The sequence below is a fragment of the Neophocaena asiaeorientalis genome, unplaced genomic scaffold, assembly GCF_003031525.2.
Source record: "Neophocaena asiaeorientalis asiaeorientalis breed wild unplaced genomic scaffold, Neophocaena_asiaeorientalis_V1.1 scaffold49, whole genome shotgun sequence".
NCBI lineage: Eukaryota > Metazoa > Chordata > Mammalia > Artiodactyla > Phocoenidae > Neophocaena > Neophocaena asiaeorientalis.
In genome coordinates this window covers 3,183,057-3,203,626 of record NW_020172456.1, presented here as the reverse complement: position 1 = coordinate 3,203,626, position 20,570 = coordinate 3,183,057, and the positions used below count along the sequence as shown (strand labels likewise).

Below are 20,570 nucleotides of genomic sequence, written 5' to 3'. Positions count from 1 at the left end.
TCAGTTTACCTCTTTGGGATCTCCGTTTCCTTGGATATAAAGGGAAGATATGCACACCTGAACTGCCACCTTGTAGTGCAACTGTCTACTGATCATGGAAGCGGAAGCACTCTGGAAACTGAATCAAAGTGCCGTGCAGATGCTCCATGACTCACCTCAACCAGGGGGAAGCCCTCCAGGCCGGGAAAGGGGTCTCTGGGAACATACCTCAAAGCTTAGGAGCTATAAAATAATTCCAAGCCCCCAGGGCCAATTGTCCAGGCTGACTAGGGAGAACTACCCACCCTCAATTCCTATTGTAACCAGTAATTACCAATTATTGTAATTACCAATAATACTCTGGGATTTTTAGCATCCCTTCAAATAACGTAATTTCAGATCTGAAAATTCCTCACAAGTGGAAAAGGATATTACTTTTAATTGCTCTCTCACCAAGATATGTGCAACATAGGGAGGGGTTAAGTTACCCACAATCACCAAGTGACCAGGCCAAGATGACAAGTGTTCCTAATCCCTGACTAAATCCCAGCCCAGGTGGTTCAACTGGTACCCAGGTAGCTTTAAATAACCCAGATTCTCAGGTACTGATTCAGAGGTGTGGGGTCTGGGATTCTGTTCAGGTAAGGCAGAAAACCACACCTGTCTCAGGGCTTCTTCCCACGGGCACAGGGGCTGGTGGACCTGCTGCACAGGAAGGCTAGAGGAAGACGAAGTCCCAGCACAGTGAGGCCCAGGAAAGATGAGAAACCTTGCCAGCAACAGGTGGCTCACAGCTCAGCCCTGGCTCCTGAACACAGAAGAGATGATGAAAAATAGGAGCGCGGCAAGAGGCATCTGCCACGTGCATCCTGCCTCACGCAGCTGCCATAGCTTTGACCAGGAAAACACTTCTCATCCTGCTTTCGCCACAGATCCTCCTCTGCTTGGACTAGGCAGAGGTACGGGAGGTACAGGGGCAGCAGATGGAATAAGAATGAGAGCAGCTGAAAGCAGTATTCTCCTCTAGCTTGGCGAGGATGGAGAAGAGAGCTGCACCCCCACGAAAGTCCGGGCAGGAGGCTGCGCTCAAGCCGTCCCTCCCAGGCCTCAGAGTAGTGGGCATCTGCTCAGTTACCAGAGGGAGATGATGACCCTTTTCTCTGGTCTAGATCTCAGGTTTGAGGCCCCACCCCAGGATCAGTCTCTTCTTCTCTGCCAACCTCATTCCCCAGGCCTTCCCTCTCCCATGCCTTTCAGGATCCTAATAAAATAGCCAACAGTAGGGGGGAAAGGTAAACCTTTATTTGGAAAAGAGAGTTCAAATGACCATTTAAAACCCCTTTCATTTCCAAAACAGAAAATAAGAAAACAAGGAAAAGATCATCTATCAAGCTCCTGCCCTCTGCCATCTTTAGCCATTTTTAAACTACGTTTCCTGGCAGAAAAACATTGATGGGCCCTAGTCCTACAAACAAACAGGGCACTGTCTTGAGACCAACTCGGGAGATGCCCAGGGAGAGACAAACAGAGTGGATGGTGGAGTGTGGACAGATAGACCTGGGGCTCAGACAGGCACATGCCCAGTACCCAGGAAACAATGTTTAAAAATAGACTTGAATAGATAAATTCCCCAGAACCCAGGCATGGAAAGCTTATAACCATGAACGCAGCAGCAGAATTATTCAAGCTGGGTCTTCGGCTCTCAAAAAAATAAGGAGAAAACATTAACCTCTAGCTAACTGTCCTGAACACCAGCCTCTCAGCTATATCCTCCAGTCCCATTCTGGAGGCCAAGTGGGGCAACAGCAAGTCAAGTCTGCAGGGCCAGCAGCTACATCCAGCGATGCAGGATTCAGGCATGCAGGTGACTCATGTGGGCAAGGGAGCACCCCCTGGAGGCCCCAGGGTGCTCCTGCACCAGGAGAGGGAAAGCAGAGGCCATGAGCCGTCCGAGGCCTTGCCGGAGGTGGGGCACCGCCACCTCCAGTTTTGCCCAGGGCCACCTTTCTGCTGAGAAGGTCTGGCCTGAGCTAAATACCAGGCTTTTCTAGGGGAAAAAAGGAAGGGGGTGGGGGAGGCAGCAAAGAGTAAAAAGCAGTGGGAGGAGAGGACCAGAGAGCTGCAGCTTAGCTGTGCAGAGGGGAGGGAACAAGTCCCTGAGGTCTTGCGTCCCAGCTGAGGCAGCTGCAGAACCTGCCGGCTCCCTCCCCGCTGGGACTCCCACCCTCGCCGCAGTCCTCCAGTGAGATAGGAGCTCCCTGACAGTTCTTCCTCCTCATGCTTAAAGAGTCTGGCACCTCAGTCCACTACCCCTGCCCACTGACCCCACACAAGGGTTCAAACTTTGGCCTCCCACAGGGCAGCCTGGGGAAAGGGATGAGCCCTGGAGGAAGCATGCCAGGCCTGTGGGGAGCTCTGGGTCAAGGGCATCCCTGAATCCGCTGCTCCAGCTCGTGGGACCCACTTGTTACCAGAGCCCGGACGATGAGGATGCCCTGGTTGGCAGGATGGACACCTAACGAAACACAGACGATAAAAGGAGAGACGGGTCCACGCTCCTGCCGCTGGCAGCCAGGTGCCCATGTGCCTGGCAGCACACAGCTACCCGGTCACGCCCTCCACCTGCCCCTAGGCTGACAGCCCCAGTGTGGAAAGTGGGCTAGTCAGAGACAGGCATGACTACGCAGAGCAGTCCCACCCCGAAAGGATGCACACACAACACACATCTCACACGTGTGTGTCTGGCAAGAGGGCTGGGCCCAGGGGTCTCAGGCAGGGAGAAGGTCAGGTCAGAAGGCACCCCACCAAGAAACGGCCTGAATACAAATAAGCAATGAGATCAATAGCTCCCACAACCCTGGTAATTAAAAATCAAGGGGGAGCGCTGGATACATGGAAGGAAGGGGGAACCCCCCCTTCCGCCTCTCCCAGGGCCACCCAGTATGTGGCACAGGTTTAGGAAGAGGCTGGGGCGGGGCACGGACCACAGGCAGAGAATGTGGACAGGCCTGGAGGAAATCTAGCCATGGGAGAAAGGGAACAAGGAGGGGAGGGGAGGGGACGTAAGTTTCTTGGAGCTAAGTTTCCAGAAGCATGGGATATTTCCACAGTCTCTGATCCAGGTGGCTCTTCTGGAAGAGAAGCTCTCTTCCCCTGGGAGACTGTCATAGGGCGGTGACTTCCATCTCAAAGCTGGCCAGTAGGCAGAGGTGGTCTGAAGAGCAGAAGGGGTTGGGTAAGCCATTGGCAGCCCAGAGGATCTCTTCAGAGAGGAGGGAGAGCCGGCCCAGGAGCTTGAGAGTTCCATCGTGACAAAGCCTGCGATCTGGAGCACAAAGCGGAGGCCGGTGGGTAAGGCAGCCACAGCCAAACTGCACGGGGTGGGGGGGCCCCGTGGGAGCCACACCTTAGGAGGCTGCGTCTCCTTGGCGGCCCTATCCTCCCTCACCTCCTGCCGCCTCTGGCGGAGGCCTCATTTTCTCAGATATGCCATGATACGTCAATGAAAGAAGCCGGGCGGCTTCGGTGGGACTGTGGCAAACTAGAGTGCACGTCCAAGCCCAGCATTACAAGATCTTCCGATTTTCTGAGAGAAGCCGAAGTCCAGATTTGCTATGTAAAATTAGATTTCTCAACAGAAAATCCAAACATTTTAAAAGACATGCTTTAAACAAAACAGGCATGGGGCTGATAGACTGCTACAGTGTGACTATTGTGAGGGGTGAGAAGACAGGAAATAGGGTTTCTAACCTAACCAAGTCCCTTACTAACCAGCTGCCACTGAACAAATCCAGTAGAGCACCTCCTGGTGCTCTATTTTCATCTTTAAAATGGAGGGACGGGGCTTCCCTGGTGGCGCAGTGGTTGAGAGTCCGCCTGCCAATGCAGGGGACACGGGTTCGTGCCCCAGTCCGGGAAGATCCCACATGCCGCAGAGCGGCTAGGCCCGTGAGCCATGGCCGCTGCGCCTGCTCGTCCGGACCCTGTGCTCCGCAACGGAAGAAGCCACAACAGTGAGAGGCCCGCGTACCGCAAAAAACAAAAAACAAAAAAAAATGGAGGGACAGCTTGTTCTGCCCACATCTCTCTAATGCTACAAGGATAAAAAGAGAAGGCGGGCAAATGGCCTAAGGGAAGTATGATGAGGATGACCAGTGTCAGGTAGGTATGAGATCTGCTCCTTTGCTGGTCAGGTCCCAGCAGCCCAAGCCATGTGATCAAATGCCTGACCTACCATCAGTTCCCAGGGACTCTTGGGGGTGGCTTCTAGGAATCCAGAATCCACCAAGCTTACCAGTTCTGTTCCCATTCTCGCAGGACTCAGCTGAGAAGAAGATGTAATCTACTGTCATTCCAAGACCCAAGGGCATTGTGGTGACCTCTGGGCGGCCATGCTGGGGCAGGAAATGAGTATATACCGAGGTCAGGTGGAGGCAGTGCTGGATGGTGCCTACAGTCCTCCTGGGATGGAAGGGAAGATGTCAGTCAACAAACATTACTAAACTTTTCCCAAGGTCACTTCTCTGTGGGTTTTATCAAGTTTTTTAAGGGATGATCCCAAATAACTCAACCTCAGCAAATGCCTTCCCATGCTAATTAAGAGGCTGAGAGTCTTAGCTAAAATTAGCCTAGAAACAGACACATTTATATACAGTCCTGCTGGCATTTCTCACCCCCCACTCTCCTCTTGCTACCTGGTGAAGTATACCTAATGTACCCTTGTCCATGGGTCAGCCAGCTCTTCTGTGAGGCCTTACTCCCAAAGGAAAAGGGCAGGGGCTTTTCATCTGCAAGAACCTATGTGGGTCACCTCTGGCCTCTGCACACCAGTATATTCCTCCATAAACTTAGCACACACAAGGGGAAGAGAGAGCTCAGCAAAATGTGTTCGCCCAAATCAGCCCCAGGAAAGCCAACAGGAATCTCTCTAATACACCTCGATGGGGCTGGAATGCAAGCACAAGGGAACTGGAAGAAGATTACCTGGGGAAGTCAGGCTCAGGCTCAGATATGTCTTCCTCAACGACAGGCTCAGCCCAGCCAGCAGGTCGCTCTGTAGAAGACCGGAGAGAGAGGGTTTTATCAATCACAGACAGTGAAGCAGGGTTAGAACCTTGCACCCTGAAATCCCACTCAGATCCTTGACTGGATTGTTCCAGAAGGGAAAAGGGAAAGAGAAAAGGTGAGGAGAGGAAGAAAACAATGGACCAAAGTCAAGAACCTCAGGAAGCAGACAGACAGAGGTCTCTAATACAGACATCTCTTCCCTGGCTCAGCAACTTCTTAAAAAATTTAAATTCATTCTTTAGGTAATACAGTCACATGGTACAAAAATCAAAATGTAGAGAAAAATATCAGTGAAAAGGCTCCCTCCCACTCTGGGACCTTGCCACTCAATTCCTCTCTCCAGAGGCAACAAATGTTAACAAATTCCTGGTGTATTCCTCCAGAGATTTTCTATCACCCACCATCCATTGTGTGCATATATATATCTGTGTATGTATGCGTATACATATGTATGCACACATACATATCCGTACTTATACACACCTATACATGTACACACCCATACACAAAGAAAAAAGACACACATTACCAATATCAGGAGAGAAAAAGGGAATATTATTACAGATCTTACTGACATTAATAGGTATTATGAACTGAATGTTTGTCTCTCCCCAAAATATGTTGAAATCTTAACCCCCAGAGTGATGGCATTAGGAGGTGGCACCTTTAGGAGGTAATTTGGCCTTGAGGGTGAAGCCCTCATGAACAGGATTAATGCCCTTATAAAAGGGATCCCAGAGAGCTGTCCTTTCTGCCATGTATGGATGCAACAGTAAGTTGGCAATCAGCAACCCAGAGGAGGGTTCTCACCGAAATTGGACCATGCTGGCACCCTGACCTTGAACTTCCAGCCTCCAGAACTGTGAGAAATAAATTTCTGTTGTTTATAAACTACTCAGGCTGTAGTGTTTTGTTATAACAACCCAAACTAAGAAAAAGGATAACAAGGATCAACAAAATTGACAAACCCTTAGCTAGACTGACCAAGAAAAAAAGAGAAAACTCAAATTACTAAAACCAGGAATGAAAGAGGGGGCCATCACAACCAACCTTAAGAAATAAAAAAATTATAGGGATACAATAAGCAATTGTATACCAACAAATTAGATGACTTAGGTAAAATGGACAAATTCCTAAAAAGACAAAAACTACACAAACTGACAAGAAAAAGAAGAAAATCTGAATAGTTCTATAACAAAGAGACTGAATTAGCAATTTAAAAATTCTCACAAAGAAAAGCCCAGGGCTTCCCTGGTGGCGCAGTGGTTGAGAGTCCACCTGCCGATGCAGGGGACATGGGTTCGTGCCCCGGTCCGGGAAGATCCCACACGCCGCGGAGCGGCTGGGCCCGTGAGCCATGGCCGCTGAGCCTGCGCATCCGGAGCCTATGCACCGCAGCGGGAGAGGCCACAACAGTGAGAGGCCCGCGTACCACAAAAAAAAAAAACAAAAAAAAGAAAAGCCCAGGCTCAGATAGCTTTACTAGTGAATTCTGCTAAACATTAAAAAAGTAATATGAATCCTTCACAAATACTTCCAAAATATAAAAGAGGGGACACTTCCCAACTCATGCTATGAGGTATTATTCTGATATCAAAACTAGACAAAAACGTCACAAAGAATGAAAACTACAGACTAATATCGCCTATGAATGTAGATGCAAAATGCCTCAACAATTACAGTTCTGTGATTTATAAGAAATGTATATTTGGTCATTCAGATGACCAAATATATATTTCTCGTATATAGTCAGTCTTCATATACAGTCTGAGTCCACAGTTGCTGGTTCAAAGCTCCCCAAACCCTTAGAATTTCCTGAGTGTTGAGAGTGAGCAAGGTGCCTTTTGTTATGTTCATGAGGCAATTTTGGAAAATACCTAAGGTTGGGGGCTGGTTGCCAATGGAACAAACCATGTGATTAGAGGAACTTTCAGTCCCACCCTATGACCTCTAGGGAGCGGAGAGAGGTTGGAGGTGGAATCAATCACCAATGACTAAGGATTTAATAAATCACGCCCATGTAATGAAGCCTTCATAAAACCCCAAAAGGACAGGGTTTGGAAAGCTTCCACGTTGGTGAACTTATGGAGATTCGAGGGAGCATGGTGCACCCAGAGAGGGCATGGAAGCTCCACATCCCTTCCTACATACCTTGCCCTATGCATCTCTTCTGTACAGCTGTTCCTGAGTTATATCCTTTTATAATAAAACAATGATCTAGCAAGTGAAATGTTTCTCTAAGTTCTGTGAACCACTCTAGCAAATTAATCTAACCCAAGGAAGGAGGGGATAGTGGGAACCTCTGATTTATAGCCAGTCGGTCAGAAGAAGCACAGGGAACAACCTGGTCTTTTGACAGGCACCTGAAGTGTTGGAGGGGTGTGTCTTGTAGAACTGAGCCCTTAACCTGTGGAATCTGATGCTATCGCTGGGGAGACAGTGTCAGAATTGAGTTGAATTATTTGTTGGCGTTGGGGGAAACTCCTCCTCCCCCATGTTGGAAAACGAGTCTCAGAACAATATACTGGCAAACTAAATCCAGCAAAATAGAAAAATGACTATATACTATGACCAAATACGATTGATCCTAAAAATGTAAGGTTGGTATAACATCTGAAAATCAATTAATATAATACATCATATTAACAGAATACTGAAGAGCAAAAACCACATGATTATCTGAATAGTCACAGAAAAAATACCTGACAAAATCCACTCCTTTATGACCAAAAAACAAACCCACAACACTTAAAAAACCAGGAATAAAAGAGAACTTCCTCAATCTGATGAAGGGAATCCACAAAACACAAACAAATAAAAAGCAAACAAAAAAACCTCATGGCTAACACCATACTCAATGCTGAAAGACTGAAAACTTTACCCCTAAGATCAGGAATAAGACAAGAATATTCGCTGTCACCACTCAACACTGTAGTAAGAGTTCTAGCCAGGACAATTATGGAACAAATAAAATGCATCCAAATTGGAATGGAAAAAAGTAATACTATTTCTATTTGCAAGGTGACATGATCTTATATATAGAAAATCCTAAGAAATGCACTAAAAAACTATTAGGACTAATAAATGAGTTTGAGGGACTTCCCTGGTGGTGCAGTGGTTAAGACTCTGCCTGCCAATGCAGGGGACACAGGTTCGAGCCCTGGATGGGGAAGATCCCACATGCTGCGAAGCAACTAAGCCCATGTGCCACAACTACTGAGCCTGCGCTCTACAGCCCGAGAGCTGCAACTACGGAGCCCATGTGCCACAACTACTGAGCCCACGTGCCACAAGTACTGAGCCCACGAGCCACAACTACTGAAGCCCGTGCGCCTAGAGCCCCTGCTCCACAAGAGAAGCCACCGCAATGAGAAGCCTGTGCACCACAACGAAGAGTAATCCCTGCTCATCGCAACTAGAGAAAGCCCACGTGCAGCAATGGAGACCCAACACAGCCAAAAATAAATAAATAAATAAATTTATTCATTTAAAGAAATTGAGTTTGAAAGATTGCAAGATACAAGACTGATATACAAAAATTGCATCTCTATACACTAGCAATGAACAATCCAAAAATGAAATTCAGAAAATATTTCCATTTATAAAAGTAACAAAAGGAATTTTAAGTAGTTACAATTAAATTTTACAAAAGAAGTATAAGACACACTGAAAGCTATAAAACATGGAAAGAAATTAAAGATCTAAATAAATGGGAAAACTTCCATGTTCACTGATCGTAAGATAATACTGTTAAAATGGTAACACTTCCCAAACTGATCTACAGATCTGTAAATCCCTACCAAAATCCCAACTAACTTTTTTGCACAAATTGACGTGGTGATCCTAAAATCCACATAGAAATGTATAAGAGACCCAGAATAGCCAAAATAATCTTGAAAAACAACAATGAAGTTACAAGATTTACACTTCTCTATTTCAAACTTATACAAAGCTAAAGTAATCAAGGCAGAGTGGTACCGGCATAAGGCTAGGCATATAGATGAATGGAATAGAACTGAGAGTCCAGAAACCCATACGTCCACTGTTGAGTTTTTACAAGGGGAGGGGTAAAGGGAAAATAACTGCTAATGAATATGGGATTCCTTTTGGGGGTGATGAAATGTTGTAAAATTATATTGTGATGATGGTTCCACAACTCTGAATATACTAAAAGCCACTGATTTGTACATTTTAAATGGGTGAATTTTGTGGTATGTGAATTCCACCTCAATAAAGTTATTTTTAAAAAAAGGTAAGAGAATGTTACGGACAACTTCATGCCAATAAATTTGTTAATTTATATGAAATGAAATATTCCTACATTTTCCCTGTTAAATTGTTTTCTTTTTGTTGCTATTATAAATAGGGTCTTCTTAAAATTACATCTTATAACAAATATATCATTATTTTATTATATGAATACTATTGATTTCTGTATATTAATATTCTGCCCAGATACTTTCCAGAATTAATGCTAATAATAGTTGTTAGGTGATTCTCTTGGATAACCAGTTATATAACCATATTAACAGCAAGTAATAGTTTACCCCCTCCTTTCCATTGTTTACCTCTATTTTCTTGTCTATATTTCTATGTTCTATTTCTAATTCTGTGGCTGGTGTCTCTCACAGCTGAATGACAGTAGTCATCCCTATCTTGTTCCCAACTTTGACAGGAATGCTACTAGACTGTCTTCTTGAAGCAAGATGCTCATTTTTGGATTGAGATGAATGCTTTTGTTTTTTTGCTTTTTCAGGCATCTGGCGGCTCCACGCCCCTTCCTCCATGGTGCACCAAAGCGCTGACTGACCAAGATAAATGTATTTTAAGGGTATAAGGAATTATCTATTTTTTCCTTAAGAAGGTTCTTTTTAAAAGAATCTGGAATAGATGTTGAATTTTAACAAATGTCTCTGACATCTACAGGATGACATGCATTTCTATTTTTTAATAGATTTCATATATTTATTAGCATGATAAATACATTAATAGATTTCCCAATACTGAACTACCTTCATATTTCTGATAAACTCTATTTGGGCATAGTATATTGCTCTTGAAATGTGATGTTAGATTCTGTTTCCTGATCTTCTATGTAATTTTGTATTCATTATGTGATTCTTAAATTTTTTATTCCACTTTTTTCCTGAGCTCTGCAGTTTACATTTCATCTACTGATGTCTTGCCATGTGCTTGAACTTATTTTATAAAAGCAATTATTTTATTTTTGTACTCTTATAAAGACAATTGCTTAATTTTTTTTATTCATGGGAAAATAATCATAACGTTCATATGCTCCATGGCAACAGTTTTTATCTTCGAAGTATTCTTTATCTGCCTTTTACTTTTCCTGCTCTTCCACCTCTTTTTCTTATAGTATTTTAGTACAGATCTCACGCTGGCTCCTTTTGGGCAGCCCAGCTTGAAATTAGTTGAGGTTTTTATGTACAAGCTATTGGTACAAAGCTTATACAAGCGAAGACCTGGGTACGCACTCCAAGTAACAGGCATTTTTCCTTATGACGCAGGGTTGTGTGTGAGTCCTGTTCATCTTTACTTCCCCCTAGCCAAAAGAAATATGCAGTTTAAGTATTACACCTCCCCCCACCACTTAAACAGACTGCTTCGTGCAAATTTGGCTTGATTCCTTGATCAGTCTTTCCTCTACTGCCTCTTTGGACCAAAAGAGGTTCAGACAATATCCTTTCACAACCTGTGCATCTTATTCTTGTTGATGAAACAAGGGATTTTGACTTCGTGCCTCGGGGTACGCTCCTCACCTCGGAGAAAGGCACCCTGCTGGTTCTTTTGGAGATCCATGTGGCCCCACAGACCAGTCTCTCCACACCTGCTCCAGCACCCCTGCATGACCTCCAGTGCTTCTTGCAACCATTCCACCTGTGCTGTGGTTCATGATTTCAAATATCTTCAGGTCTCCTAGCTTTCTCAAAGATGGAGTTTGCATTTCTCTTTTTCATTCTCCTTGTTGCTTTGGAGTGTTTTCAGAGACAGGAAGGGGAGAACATCAAGCATACTCTGCTACTTACAATCTGGAAGTTCTCAGTAGGAGTAACTTGTTATTACATCCAGGAGTACTGTCACCTTATGATTTTCAAAGCCCCATCAAGTGTATTTTCTCTCTTAAACATGCTGTATACATGCTAGTTATTAGCAACTTAATACTAAAAAGCTTGTGGCTTACTCAAGGTCTCAGAGCTAGTTAGAACCCAGGTCTCTTGATTCCTGGTCCATGTTCTGAACACATTGCACATGGCCGGTGAACTCCACTGACCTTCCCCCTAAGCATACTTATTACCAGAAGCTGATCTCTAAGAATCATACCTAGAAAAGACTAAGAAACCACATAACTGACAAATATCAGAAGTGCAGAGGAAAGAGGACCGAGCTTAGTTGGAACAAGTTAGGGAACAAGCTTAGTTCCCATTACCTGGCTTAGTATCTGTCACTCCTTCCATAAGAACCAGTCCTACAGGTCGCTGACAGGCGATGCTGCAGAAGCGGAAACGTAGCAGGAAGTCTCGGCTATACTTACGTTTCTCTGTAAACCAGGAAAAGCCATAGAGTGAAAGACAGGAAGAGGAGCCACATGCTGAGACTTCCTTAATACCAAGAAGCTTACAAGTAGGGACACAGAGGAAGTCTGGCTCTGAAGACAAGGAGATTTTCCAATGGCTATGATTTAAAGTTGTCCATTTCATTGGGTGACCATGAGGAGGACAATGAAAAAAACAAAGGAACGTGCTAAGAGAATTGAGGGAATTACACTTTCTCTTGTCACTGAGGTGCCAGCTTTCTCCCAAAATGGGCACGGAGGGACAACCAACCAAGAATGTGGCATGTGCTCACCTGATCTCTTGGGGTGACAGGAGGTGACATACTGACAGCAATCAGTGATGCCCAGGGAGCTGGGCCATAGTGGGGCCTGCAGCTTCCTCTGATAAAGCTGATGGGAGAAGTCTTCCTGTCCAGATACCTACAAGGAAAGAACAGATGGGAATAAGGAATCTGAGATGGAAAAAGGAAATAGCCCATGTTTTGGGACATGCAGACAAACACACACACACACACACACACACACACACACAGTCACATACTATGTACGTAACACAAGCAAAACACATAAGTCTCAGGGGAAAGTTAAAAATAAGGAGCTATTTAAAACCATTATTTTATTTTTTTTACTAGAAACACTGAAATATCCATGAGACAGGAATAAGGGGTTAAGAGAGTGAGGTATGCGAGTCAAAGAGAACAGAACTGTATGAACATATGGTCCCTAAATTTCAGCTCAGAAACATCTACACTACTCTGCCCAGGGAATGTCAACTTCCAGGGGCTTTAATTTGCAGCGGGAAAAGATTTATCCTGATCTTTGGATCTTCTGGATCAAAGTCTAGCATCTTAAGCCTATTACTGGGAAACCACGGGGTCAAACCAAATGGGAAATTCACCAAAGCACTTTACCGTATCTACGTCACCATCCTCGGTCAAAGCCAATGAGCAGCCTGGGAACGGACAAAACGTAGTAGGGGAAACATTCGGCAACATCAGTCATCTGCATATCTCCAACGTGTGTAGCAAAACCCCCTTTATTTCATTTAACAACAACAAATATTTGAATGCCAACTATGTGCAAAACACCAGCTAAGTGCTGGGGAGAGAGCAGTGACAGACACAATCTCTCTGCCCCTCAAGGACATACATTTTCAGTATGCCATCAGGAGTAAAACACACCTTCATTTAATGGCCATTTACGGTGTGACTTTGGGCAAGTTAGTTAACTCTCTTGGGTTCAACATGCTCTACTATTGAATGGGATAATAATACCACATACAATTAAGAATCCTGGTAACCATAACTACTACCAATCACTGACTGCTTCCTTTGAAGCAGAAACTGGAAAACACTGTGTGCATTATTTTATGTAATCCACCAAAGAAAACCCTCTGAAGTAGGTCCCATTATATCCCCAGTGTATGACGAGGCAAATGGGGCTTACGGAAGTGAAGTAACTTGCCCAAGGTGGCAGAGCAGGCCTCTGAACGCAGGACTATCTGGCTTCAAAATGGTGCTCTTAATCACTATGCTTAACGGCAGCTGTCACGTGGTAGGCACTTAGTAAATTCTTCTTCCCATTCCCTGAGCCCCTTGATAACAGCAGCTTCCTGGCAGGATAATGCCTTTCTTTGCCCATGGAGCAACCAGGACATCGCTGGCACTTGAGTAACCTCATTAAAATAAAAGCCCAAAGTGCTCAACAATAATTCAGTCATTTTATGTCTTTTCTCGCCTGTGCCTTGCCAAAAGTTAAGCAACAAATTGGATCAGCAGGGGCAAAAGAGAGGAACAAGGAGATTAAGTGACATGTACAGAAATCAGCACAAGCTGAATGCTCCTCAGTAGAGCTAAATAAACTACAATAAAACTGTAAGATACCTAGGTTATAAACATTCAGCAGTTAAAAGGAATGAGACAGATACATATGTACATTGTTGAGTGAAAAAAAAACAAGCTACAAAATGAAATATACAAAATATATCACATTTATAAACACACACAGTACATTATATACCAGGTGTTAGAAGCAATCACAGCATAGTATTGGAGGGCAAGAGCTCTGGGGCCAGACTACCTGGTTACAAATCCTGGCTCCACCACTCACTACCTGCAAAAACTAGAGTAAGCAAATTGCCTAACTTCTCTACACCTTAGCTTTTTCATTTATAAAATGGAAGGAATGATAGAAATTGTGAAAATTAATGAGTTAATACATGTAAAGTGCTTAAAATAGCACCTGGCACACAGTAAGTGCTTAATAAATGTAGATTATAATTACATCATCACAACAGCTTAGATACTACTGCAAATGCATAGAAAATGACCTGGAAGAACACCACCAAACTTTGAACAGTTATTACTTGACTCTAAGTGGAGACGTGGGAAATGTAGGTAATAAAGGGGGCTTTGGTCTTATTTTAAAATGTCTGAATCCTTAAAGGGATGCACTTGTGTACTTACATGCACTTACATATATACTTAGGTACTTGTAAATTAAACATAAGTTAATGATAAAAACTGAAAGGATTCCAATATACCAAAGGCACTCACGAGCTCCTAACTTCCAGGCTTGGGTACCAGCTATCAATAGAATGAGAAAAAGCCAGAGGAAGCCAGAACAGGTGTAACTGAGGTCCCTGCCACAGAAGCAACACCAGATGCCAACACCAAAATCTCTCCCTAAGCCAACCCCACAGTGGCCTCTCCCATTTCACCTTCCAGGCCGGCATCCCATGGTACTGGAGTTCTCCATCCCTGATGAAGTTGTAAAGAGGTGAATCAGGGACAGAATTCAGGTCCCCACACAAGATGATGGGGCAGTGGCTGCCATCTGACAACCTGGCCACCTTGTCCACTTCAGCCAAGAAAATGGCCATCTGGGCTAGCTTGACATCGCCCCGACGTGGGTTGTACAGGACGTGAGTATTTGCCACACATAAGGGGGCCACTGAGACTTGCCCCAGGCCTTCTGGGACTAGTGGCTGCAGCAGCAACACTAAGCCCACATTGTCCCGATTGAGGAGCTCCAAGCCAGGCCGAAAGTACTCCACAGGGCTGGCGCAGAGCAGACGGAATCGCGTGGGCTTGTAGCAGACAGCACAGCCATCTGTCTTACACCCAGTCCTCCTCTTGTAGAAACAGGTAAAGCCTGCAAGGAACACCCCACCAAGGAGATGGGTAAGAGTCCTTGAAGATGGGTTAGGGTCCCTCTACCCAGTGGCAGTAGCCCAGGCATGTGTGCCTAATGCATTGCTCCTGCAGTTCAATAAGGGGAGTCCTTGCCCTTGCCAATTCCTTGGTTCTGCAGAGGCTCCCTTACAGTTGTAACCAGATGACTGAGTGGCTAGAAGGGGAAGGAGGGACAGAAGGGTATGAAGCAATAACCTGACAGGAAAAGCATGGACTCTAGGGTCAGACAAGCTGGAGTCCAGGCTCCACAACCTATGAGTTTCATACTTATAGCTTTGTGACCTTGAGCTAGTCACACAAATTTTCTGAACCTCAGTTTCCGCCCTGTAAAATGGGGATAATAATATTCAGCCTCACAGGGTTGGTTACTTCAAGGATTAAATGGAAATATATGTCAGAATTGCTTTAAAACTTCAGGACTCTCCTCACCCACACAAAGAAGCTAGCTCACAGATGAGACTGAGGGTTTACTGAGATGAAAGAAAGATACAGTGCATTCAGGAGAGAGCAGACAGGGCCGTAGGAAGAAAGACTGGCAAATGTGCCAGGGAGCGGCATTACCCATCATTCTCAGAGAGGGCTCCAGCTGCTGCCAGTAATGGTCTTCCTGGACTTCCTGGAGACACAAGATCTGGAAATGACAACGAATCCAATCACTCCAGAGTAATGGAGGGCCCTGGAGTACGACTCCCCCCCAGGAGCAGGCACTGAAGCCACATGGGAAGCTGCTGTGGGTCTCAGGCTGGGTCACACTGAAACTTCCCCTGGTGCTGACTCTTCCCTGATAGCCACTACCAGCAAGAACAGGCCCAGAGTTAAGCTGAGATCAGATACATGCGCTGGATCTTCCTGCTCCTTGAATCCCTCATGTCTCCCTGCCTGCACAAAGGTGCTAGAAAGTGTGCACCCACGGACAGTCTTCTTAGCATCTGCCCCAAACTCATTATACCAGGCAGGCAAGCACCAGTCCTAGGCAGGAGGCCAATCATATGAACAACTGTGGGGTTCAATTCATTTTCTAAGAGCATTGGGGAACAGCCAGGGTCCAGAGCAAATGCAGGACGGCACATCTCCCCATCTTCACTCACATCGGGATCCCAGTGCTGGAATTCCTGCATGAGATTCGCAAAGCGGTAGTTCCAACTGAGGATGTCTGGATGGCAATGCAGATAGAGCTCTGAGCTCTGCTGCATCAGGTCCTGAGCCAGGATGTTATAGGACATCAGAGTGAACTGGAACTGAGGGCCATCCCCCGCCTCCAGGCCCTGAGCATCTGGCTGAGTGGAGAAATCCTCCCATTCTCGCCACAAGATTTCTGCAAAGGTGTCGGGAAGAAGAGGTCCATGGTAAGTCCATGTTATTCACAGGGCCCACCATCTCCACTCCTGACTCCATGATACTGTGACGAGTTCTTTTTTTCATTTTCCCTGTCATTCATCCCTTTCTGTGGTGATTTGAACAACACTCTAAGGACATTCTCAGACGAGACAATAAACTCCACAAAGCCTAAGATAATCTTGGCCTGTTCATCACTGTATCCCTAGTGCCTAGCATAGTACCTGGCACCTAGTACAAGTTCACTAAATATGGCCAACAATTTCTCACTTCTCATAAATCCATGGGTCTCTGGGGAACCACTCAGATGTATGTGCTTAATAGTCATCTGAGATTAAAGACATTTCTAGAGTAATCTCAGCCTTGGGTGTTTTCTGACCGCTAAACCTGAAAATGCCTACAGAGCCAGAAACCATAATGTGTCTCCCATGTGCCCTCGAGCAGGGAGCTGCAGAGTGGATTTCAAACCTATGTGAGCCACAGCACTCATTCTCCAAAGTTTAATGGAAGCCCGATATATAACACAGATAAAAATGGAGTTATCCTGGTCGAGGCAGAGAGTGGAGCCCTGAGAGCTCTCCACCGCTACCCCAGGTCACCTCCAGAGAACCAATAATGTAGAGAATCAGAGCTATGGTCTGCTTTCAGTTCTGCCACTACCTAGCTACGTGACTTTAGGCATGTCCTGCTACCTCTCTGTGCCGTGATCACTTCATCTGAAAGGCCACAGGGCTGGATGAAATGCTCTCTAAGGCCCCTCTGGATCTGCCACTGCAGGAGTCTCAGAAAAACAGAATGCAGCAGCAGAGCTCCACACAAGAGAACTTTAGCAGTGACTGTGTGCACATCCGAGACAACCTGCTGCCCCGGCTCACCCAGCCGGTTGTCAGACTCACCATGATATGGGATTTCCACTGGGGGAGGCTGCAACTGCCCCAGGCCCTCAAAGGGCCAGATGGGAGCCTCTTCCTGGGGCACAGGCTCCGGTGCTATACTCCAGGCCACCACTGCGGGGTCCTCTTCCCACTGCCCTGCAGCCAGGGCACCCACTGGGAGGACAGCACAGTCTGCATACTGGGGGCCAGTCTGCACCGGGACTTCTGCCCACATTGGGCCCTCGACCTCTGGCAGTGGGTCCTCTCCTAGCACCTCAGGGAAAGGCTCCTCCAGGTTCTCTGCTACCCACAGGTCACTCAGCTGCCTGCTGGACCACTTGTCTTCTGAAGCAGCATCCTGTTCTCCAGGATTATCCATCAGGTGCGCCAGGCTGCTCTCAGCTACTCCCTTATCTACAAGTAGACCCTCGCTCACAGTTGAGAGTGCCTGGCTTGACCCTTCTTCTTGCCACTGCTGCAGCAGGCCCTCACACTCCTCCTGGTCGGGGCCCCGAGGGGCCATGGCAAAGTCGCCGTCTACCTGGGGGGACGAGCTCTTCGCCAGGAAGGCATTTTTTCGACATGTGAAAAAAGCATCTAAGAAGAAAGCCAAGATACCATGTTATAAGATGACAGCATCACCCAACCCATTCTCTTCTCCCAACTTCTAATAAGTCTCATACAAGCAAGAATCATGTCCACCTTGCTCATCACTGTACCATCACTGAGCCTGCCCATTTTAGTGCCTGGAACATCATCATCAGAGCAAAGCGCTTACTATGTGCCAGGCACTGTTCTAAATGCTCTGCAAGTATTAACTAATTCATATGGTAGGGATCTGATAAATATTCAGTGTGTGAATGAAAGAATGGCTATCCCACATAATCTAGGACAGAGATGGACACATACAACCACACTCCTTTTATCTGGAGGTTAAGATTCCTATTAACATCAACTCTCTGGTTCTAAGAGCCGCATTACACTGGAACCAGCACTTGACCATGTGTCAGAACTGTGGGTTATGGCCTAGCACTGAAATTAACAAAGCTATGTGACCTCGGACAATGGCCCTAGTGAGATGGACTCACTCTTGACTGTAAAATGAGGACAAGGGAAGTTTGAACTAGATAATCCCCAAGAGCTCTTCTAGTTCTATAAATCCACTAATCTATGAATGCATTCTAAAAGAAAAAGGCCTAAAGTAGACAAAAAGGGTGTCTCAAAATCTGTACAATCTCTCTCTTAGCAAAGGCCCTGGGTCCACTTCTCAAATCTATTTATTCTATTCATAAATCTTCACAGACTTCATTATCATCTTTCCCATTCCATAGTACTCTAGCGGCTGTAAATCAGAAGGTGCCAACAACTGACAGCAAGAGACAGCTGCCACCTCTCTGCTACGGCAGCCATAGTGACAGCCAACAGGCAAAAAGCAGGTGGGAAAAACTATAAAATTGGAGCCCCCAAAATCCAAGCACAGTATTTTGGTGCAAACAAAACTTCCCCCCACCAACACACACTAAGTCACTTATTTTTAGCATAGGACAAGTGACATGTATGATGATGACCCTCAATCACCAGAGATTTATTTTATCAGCTCTTTTTTTTAAAAGGCAAGAAAAACTTCAAAATGGTTCAAACGTTGAAAGACACTATCTTATTTAGGGTCTATGTGGATTTACGTCCCTCAAACCTGTGGTTTTTCAACCAGGGGTGATTTTGCCCTCAGGGAACATTTCTGCATTGTCTGGAGACAGTGGTCGTCACAACTGTGGGGATGCTACACTGGCATCTAGTGGTTATAGGATGAAGATACTGCTGAATATCCTACAGTGCAAGTGACACCTCCACAACCAACTGCCCAGGCCCAGACGTCAACAGTACTGAGACTGGGAAACCCTGCTCTAAACCCATGGGCTGGGTTGCTGGCCTTAGTCTCAGGAACTTATTAATTCCCTGCCCTTTGAAACATCCTCTATGTGTATCGCATGGCAGAAGTTCTTTGATTTGTATGTGTGAGGTTATTAGTTTTCAAACTCAGCAGGTTTTGGTTGGTGGTGGTGGTTTGTTTTTCAGCAGCAGAATTCTTTTATTAAAAGAAAATCTGTAGAAACCAAATGTACAAATACAAATGGGACTACTTTAATAGGTGTGTGCAAGTGGGTGGGGGGAGGCGGCCCTTCCTCTGACATACCTAAAACTCTGACTACTGGTCTAGAAACCTCTGGACTATTATATGTCACTACAGCTGCCATTATGGACACTGGCAGAGCTCCAGAAATGACAGCAACATGGTTAGAAGAATATGCATTAGTTCTCTGAAAACAATGACTTCTGTGGAGTTCCTCATTTCTGAGAAGTATGTACACACAAGACATTCCCGAATTGAGTGCCTACTGCATTCTGGGTAGTATGCTAGCACTAGATACAGTGAGCAAAACAGACATGGCCCTGCCCTCCTGGAGCCCGCATTCTAGTGGCAGATACAAACATACACATACATACATTAAATGTTTTATATGAAATATATAGGAACAGAAATTACACACACACATATTGTGTAAAGTTCCAGAAAGGAAAAGCACAGAATGCAAACAGTTGGACATCTGATTTCTAAAAGTCCTTCTTGGTCTGTCCTGCCCCCTAAAATGCCAGAGAAAAGTCTGGGGGTTCTGTGGGATCTCCCAGAGGAACTGATGGTCTCATAAGAGCCTCGGGAACGTCAAAGACCAGGAGTGGGGAGCGCAGGCAGATCATGGCAAAGTTAAACAATAACTCTTCTCTAAGTACCCGCTGGGCATTGCCTCCACCCCACTACATCTCTAAACGCACGGGACATTGCTTCAAAGCTGAAGTTTCAATGTGTCTCTGGATTCTGAACATCCGTTTTTTCAACCAGACTCCGCTGAGAGGCGGCTGGGAAAGGTGAGTGTGGAGTTGACCCAGGGGAAAAACAGGTACGTCTCTGTCTTCAGTCCACAGATCCGCCCCCAGGGCCGACTGGCCCCTGTCCACAGAGAATTCGGATATTAGCCTAAGCCTAGGCCCCGAGCGGCCAACCCTCCCCGACCCCCAGGGCAGTGACTCAGCGGGACCGGAACCTCTCCGCAACCCCGGGGCCAGAGAAGGGCAGCTCTGGCCCCTCCCCAAGCCGCCTCACGTTAACTGTGGCCCGACACCTCCAGGTCACAGGGGTGAGGAGGGGCCCGCCCACGACGCTCGCCGGCCAGGCCCGGGCCTCGTTTAGTCCAGGACAGGCACGGCGGGGCCGACGGCCGCCTCCCCACACCTTGGCACTGCCGGGGGAAAGTGGTCGTGAGGCCGTCCGCGACGCACGCTGCCCCAGGCCCCGCGGGGCCCCGCCGAGGCAGGCCCGGGCCTGGCACCCGCCCGTCAGGACACAGGGCCGGTACCTGAGAGGGCGCGGAAAAGGCGCGCGGCCGGCAGCAGCAGGTAACACAGGCACGACGCGATCATGGCCGGCCGCCTGCGCCCGCTCCCGCGCCCGCTCCAGTGCCCGCCTCCCTTCCTCGCAGCCGCCCGCCA

At 46.4% G+C, this 20,570-nt stretch overlaps 1 protein-coding gene across 1 annotated transcript; it reads right to left on the bottom strand.

The window, feature by feature from the left end:
• Positions 1–1,265: 1,265 nt before the first annotated feature.
• Positions 1,266–20,563, bottom strand: ANGEL1 (angel homolog 1). The gene is made up of 10 exons (XM_024737849.1): positions 20,438–20,563; positions 17,046–17,621; positions 15,903–16,129; positions 15,376–15,445; positions 14,340–14,773; positions 11,914–12,040; positions 11,495–11,605; positions 4,963–5,032; positions 4,274–4,440; positions 1,266–3,304 (listed from the first exon to the last, which is right to left on the bottom strand). The coding sequence occupies exons 1-10, from the start codon at positions 20,499–20,501 to the stop codon at positions 3,144–3,146; spliced, it is 2,007 nt and encodes a 668-aa protein (XP_024593617.1). The 5' UTR covers positions 20,502–20,563; the 3' UTR covers positions 1,266–3,143.
• Between the last annotated feature and the right edge of the window lie 7 nt (positions 20,564–20,570).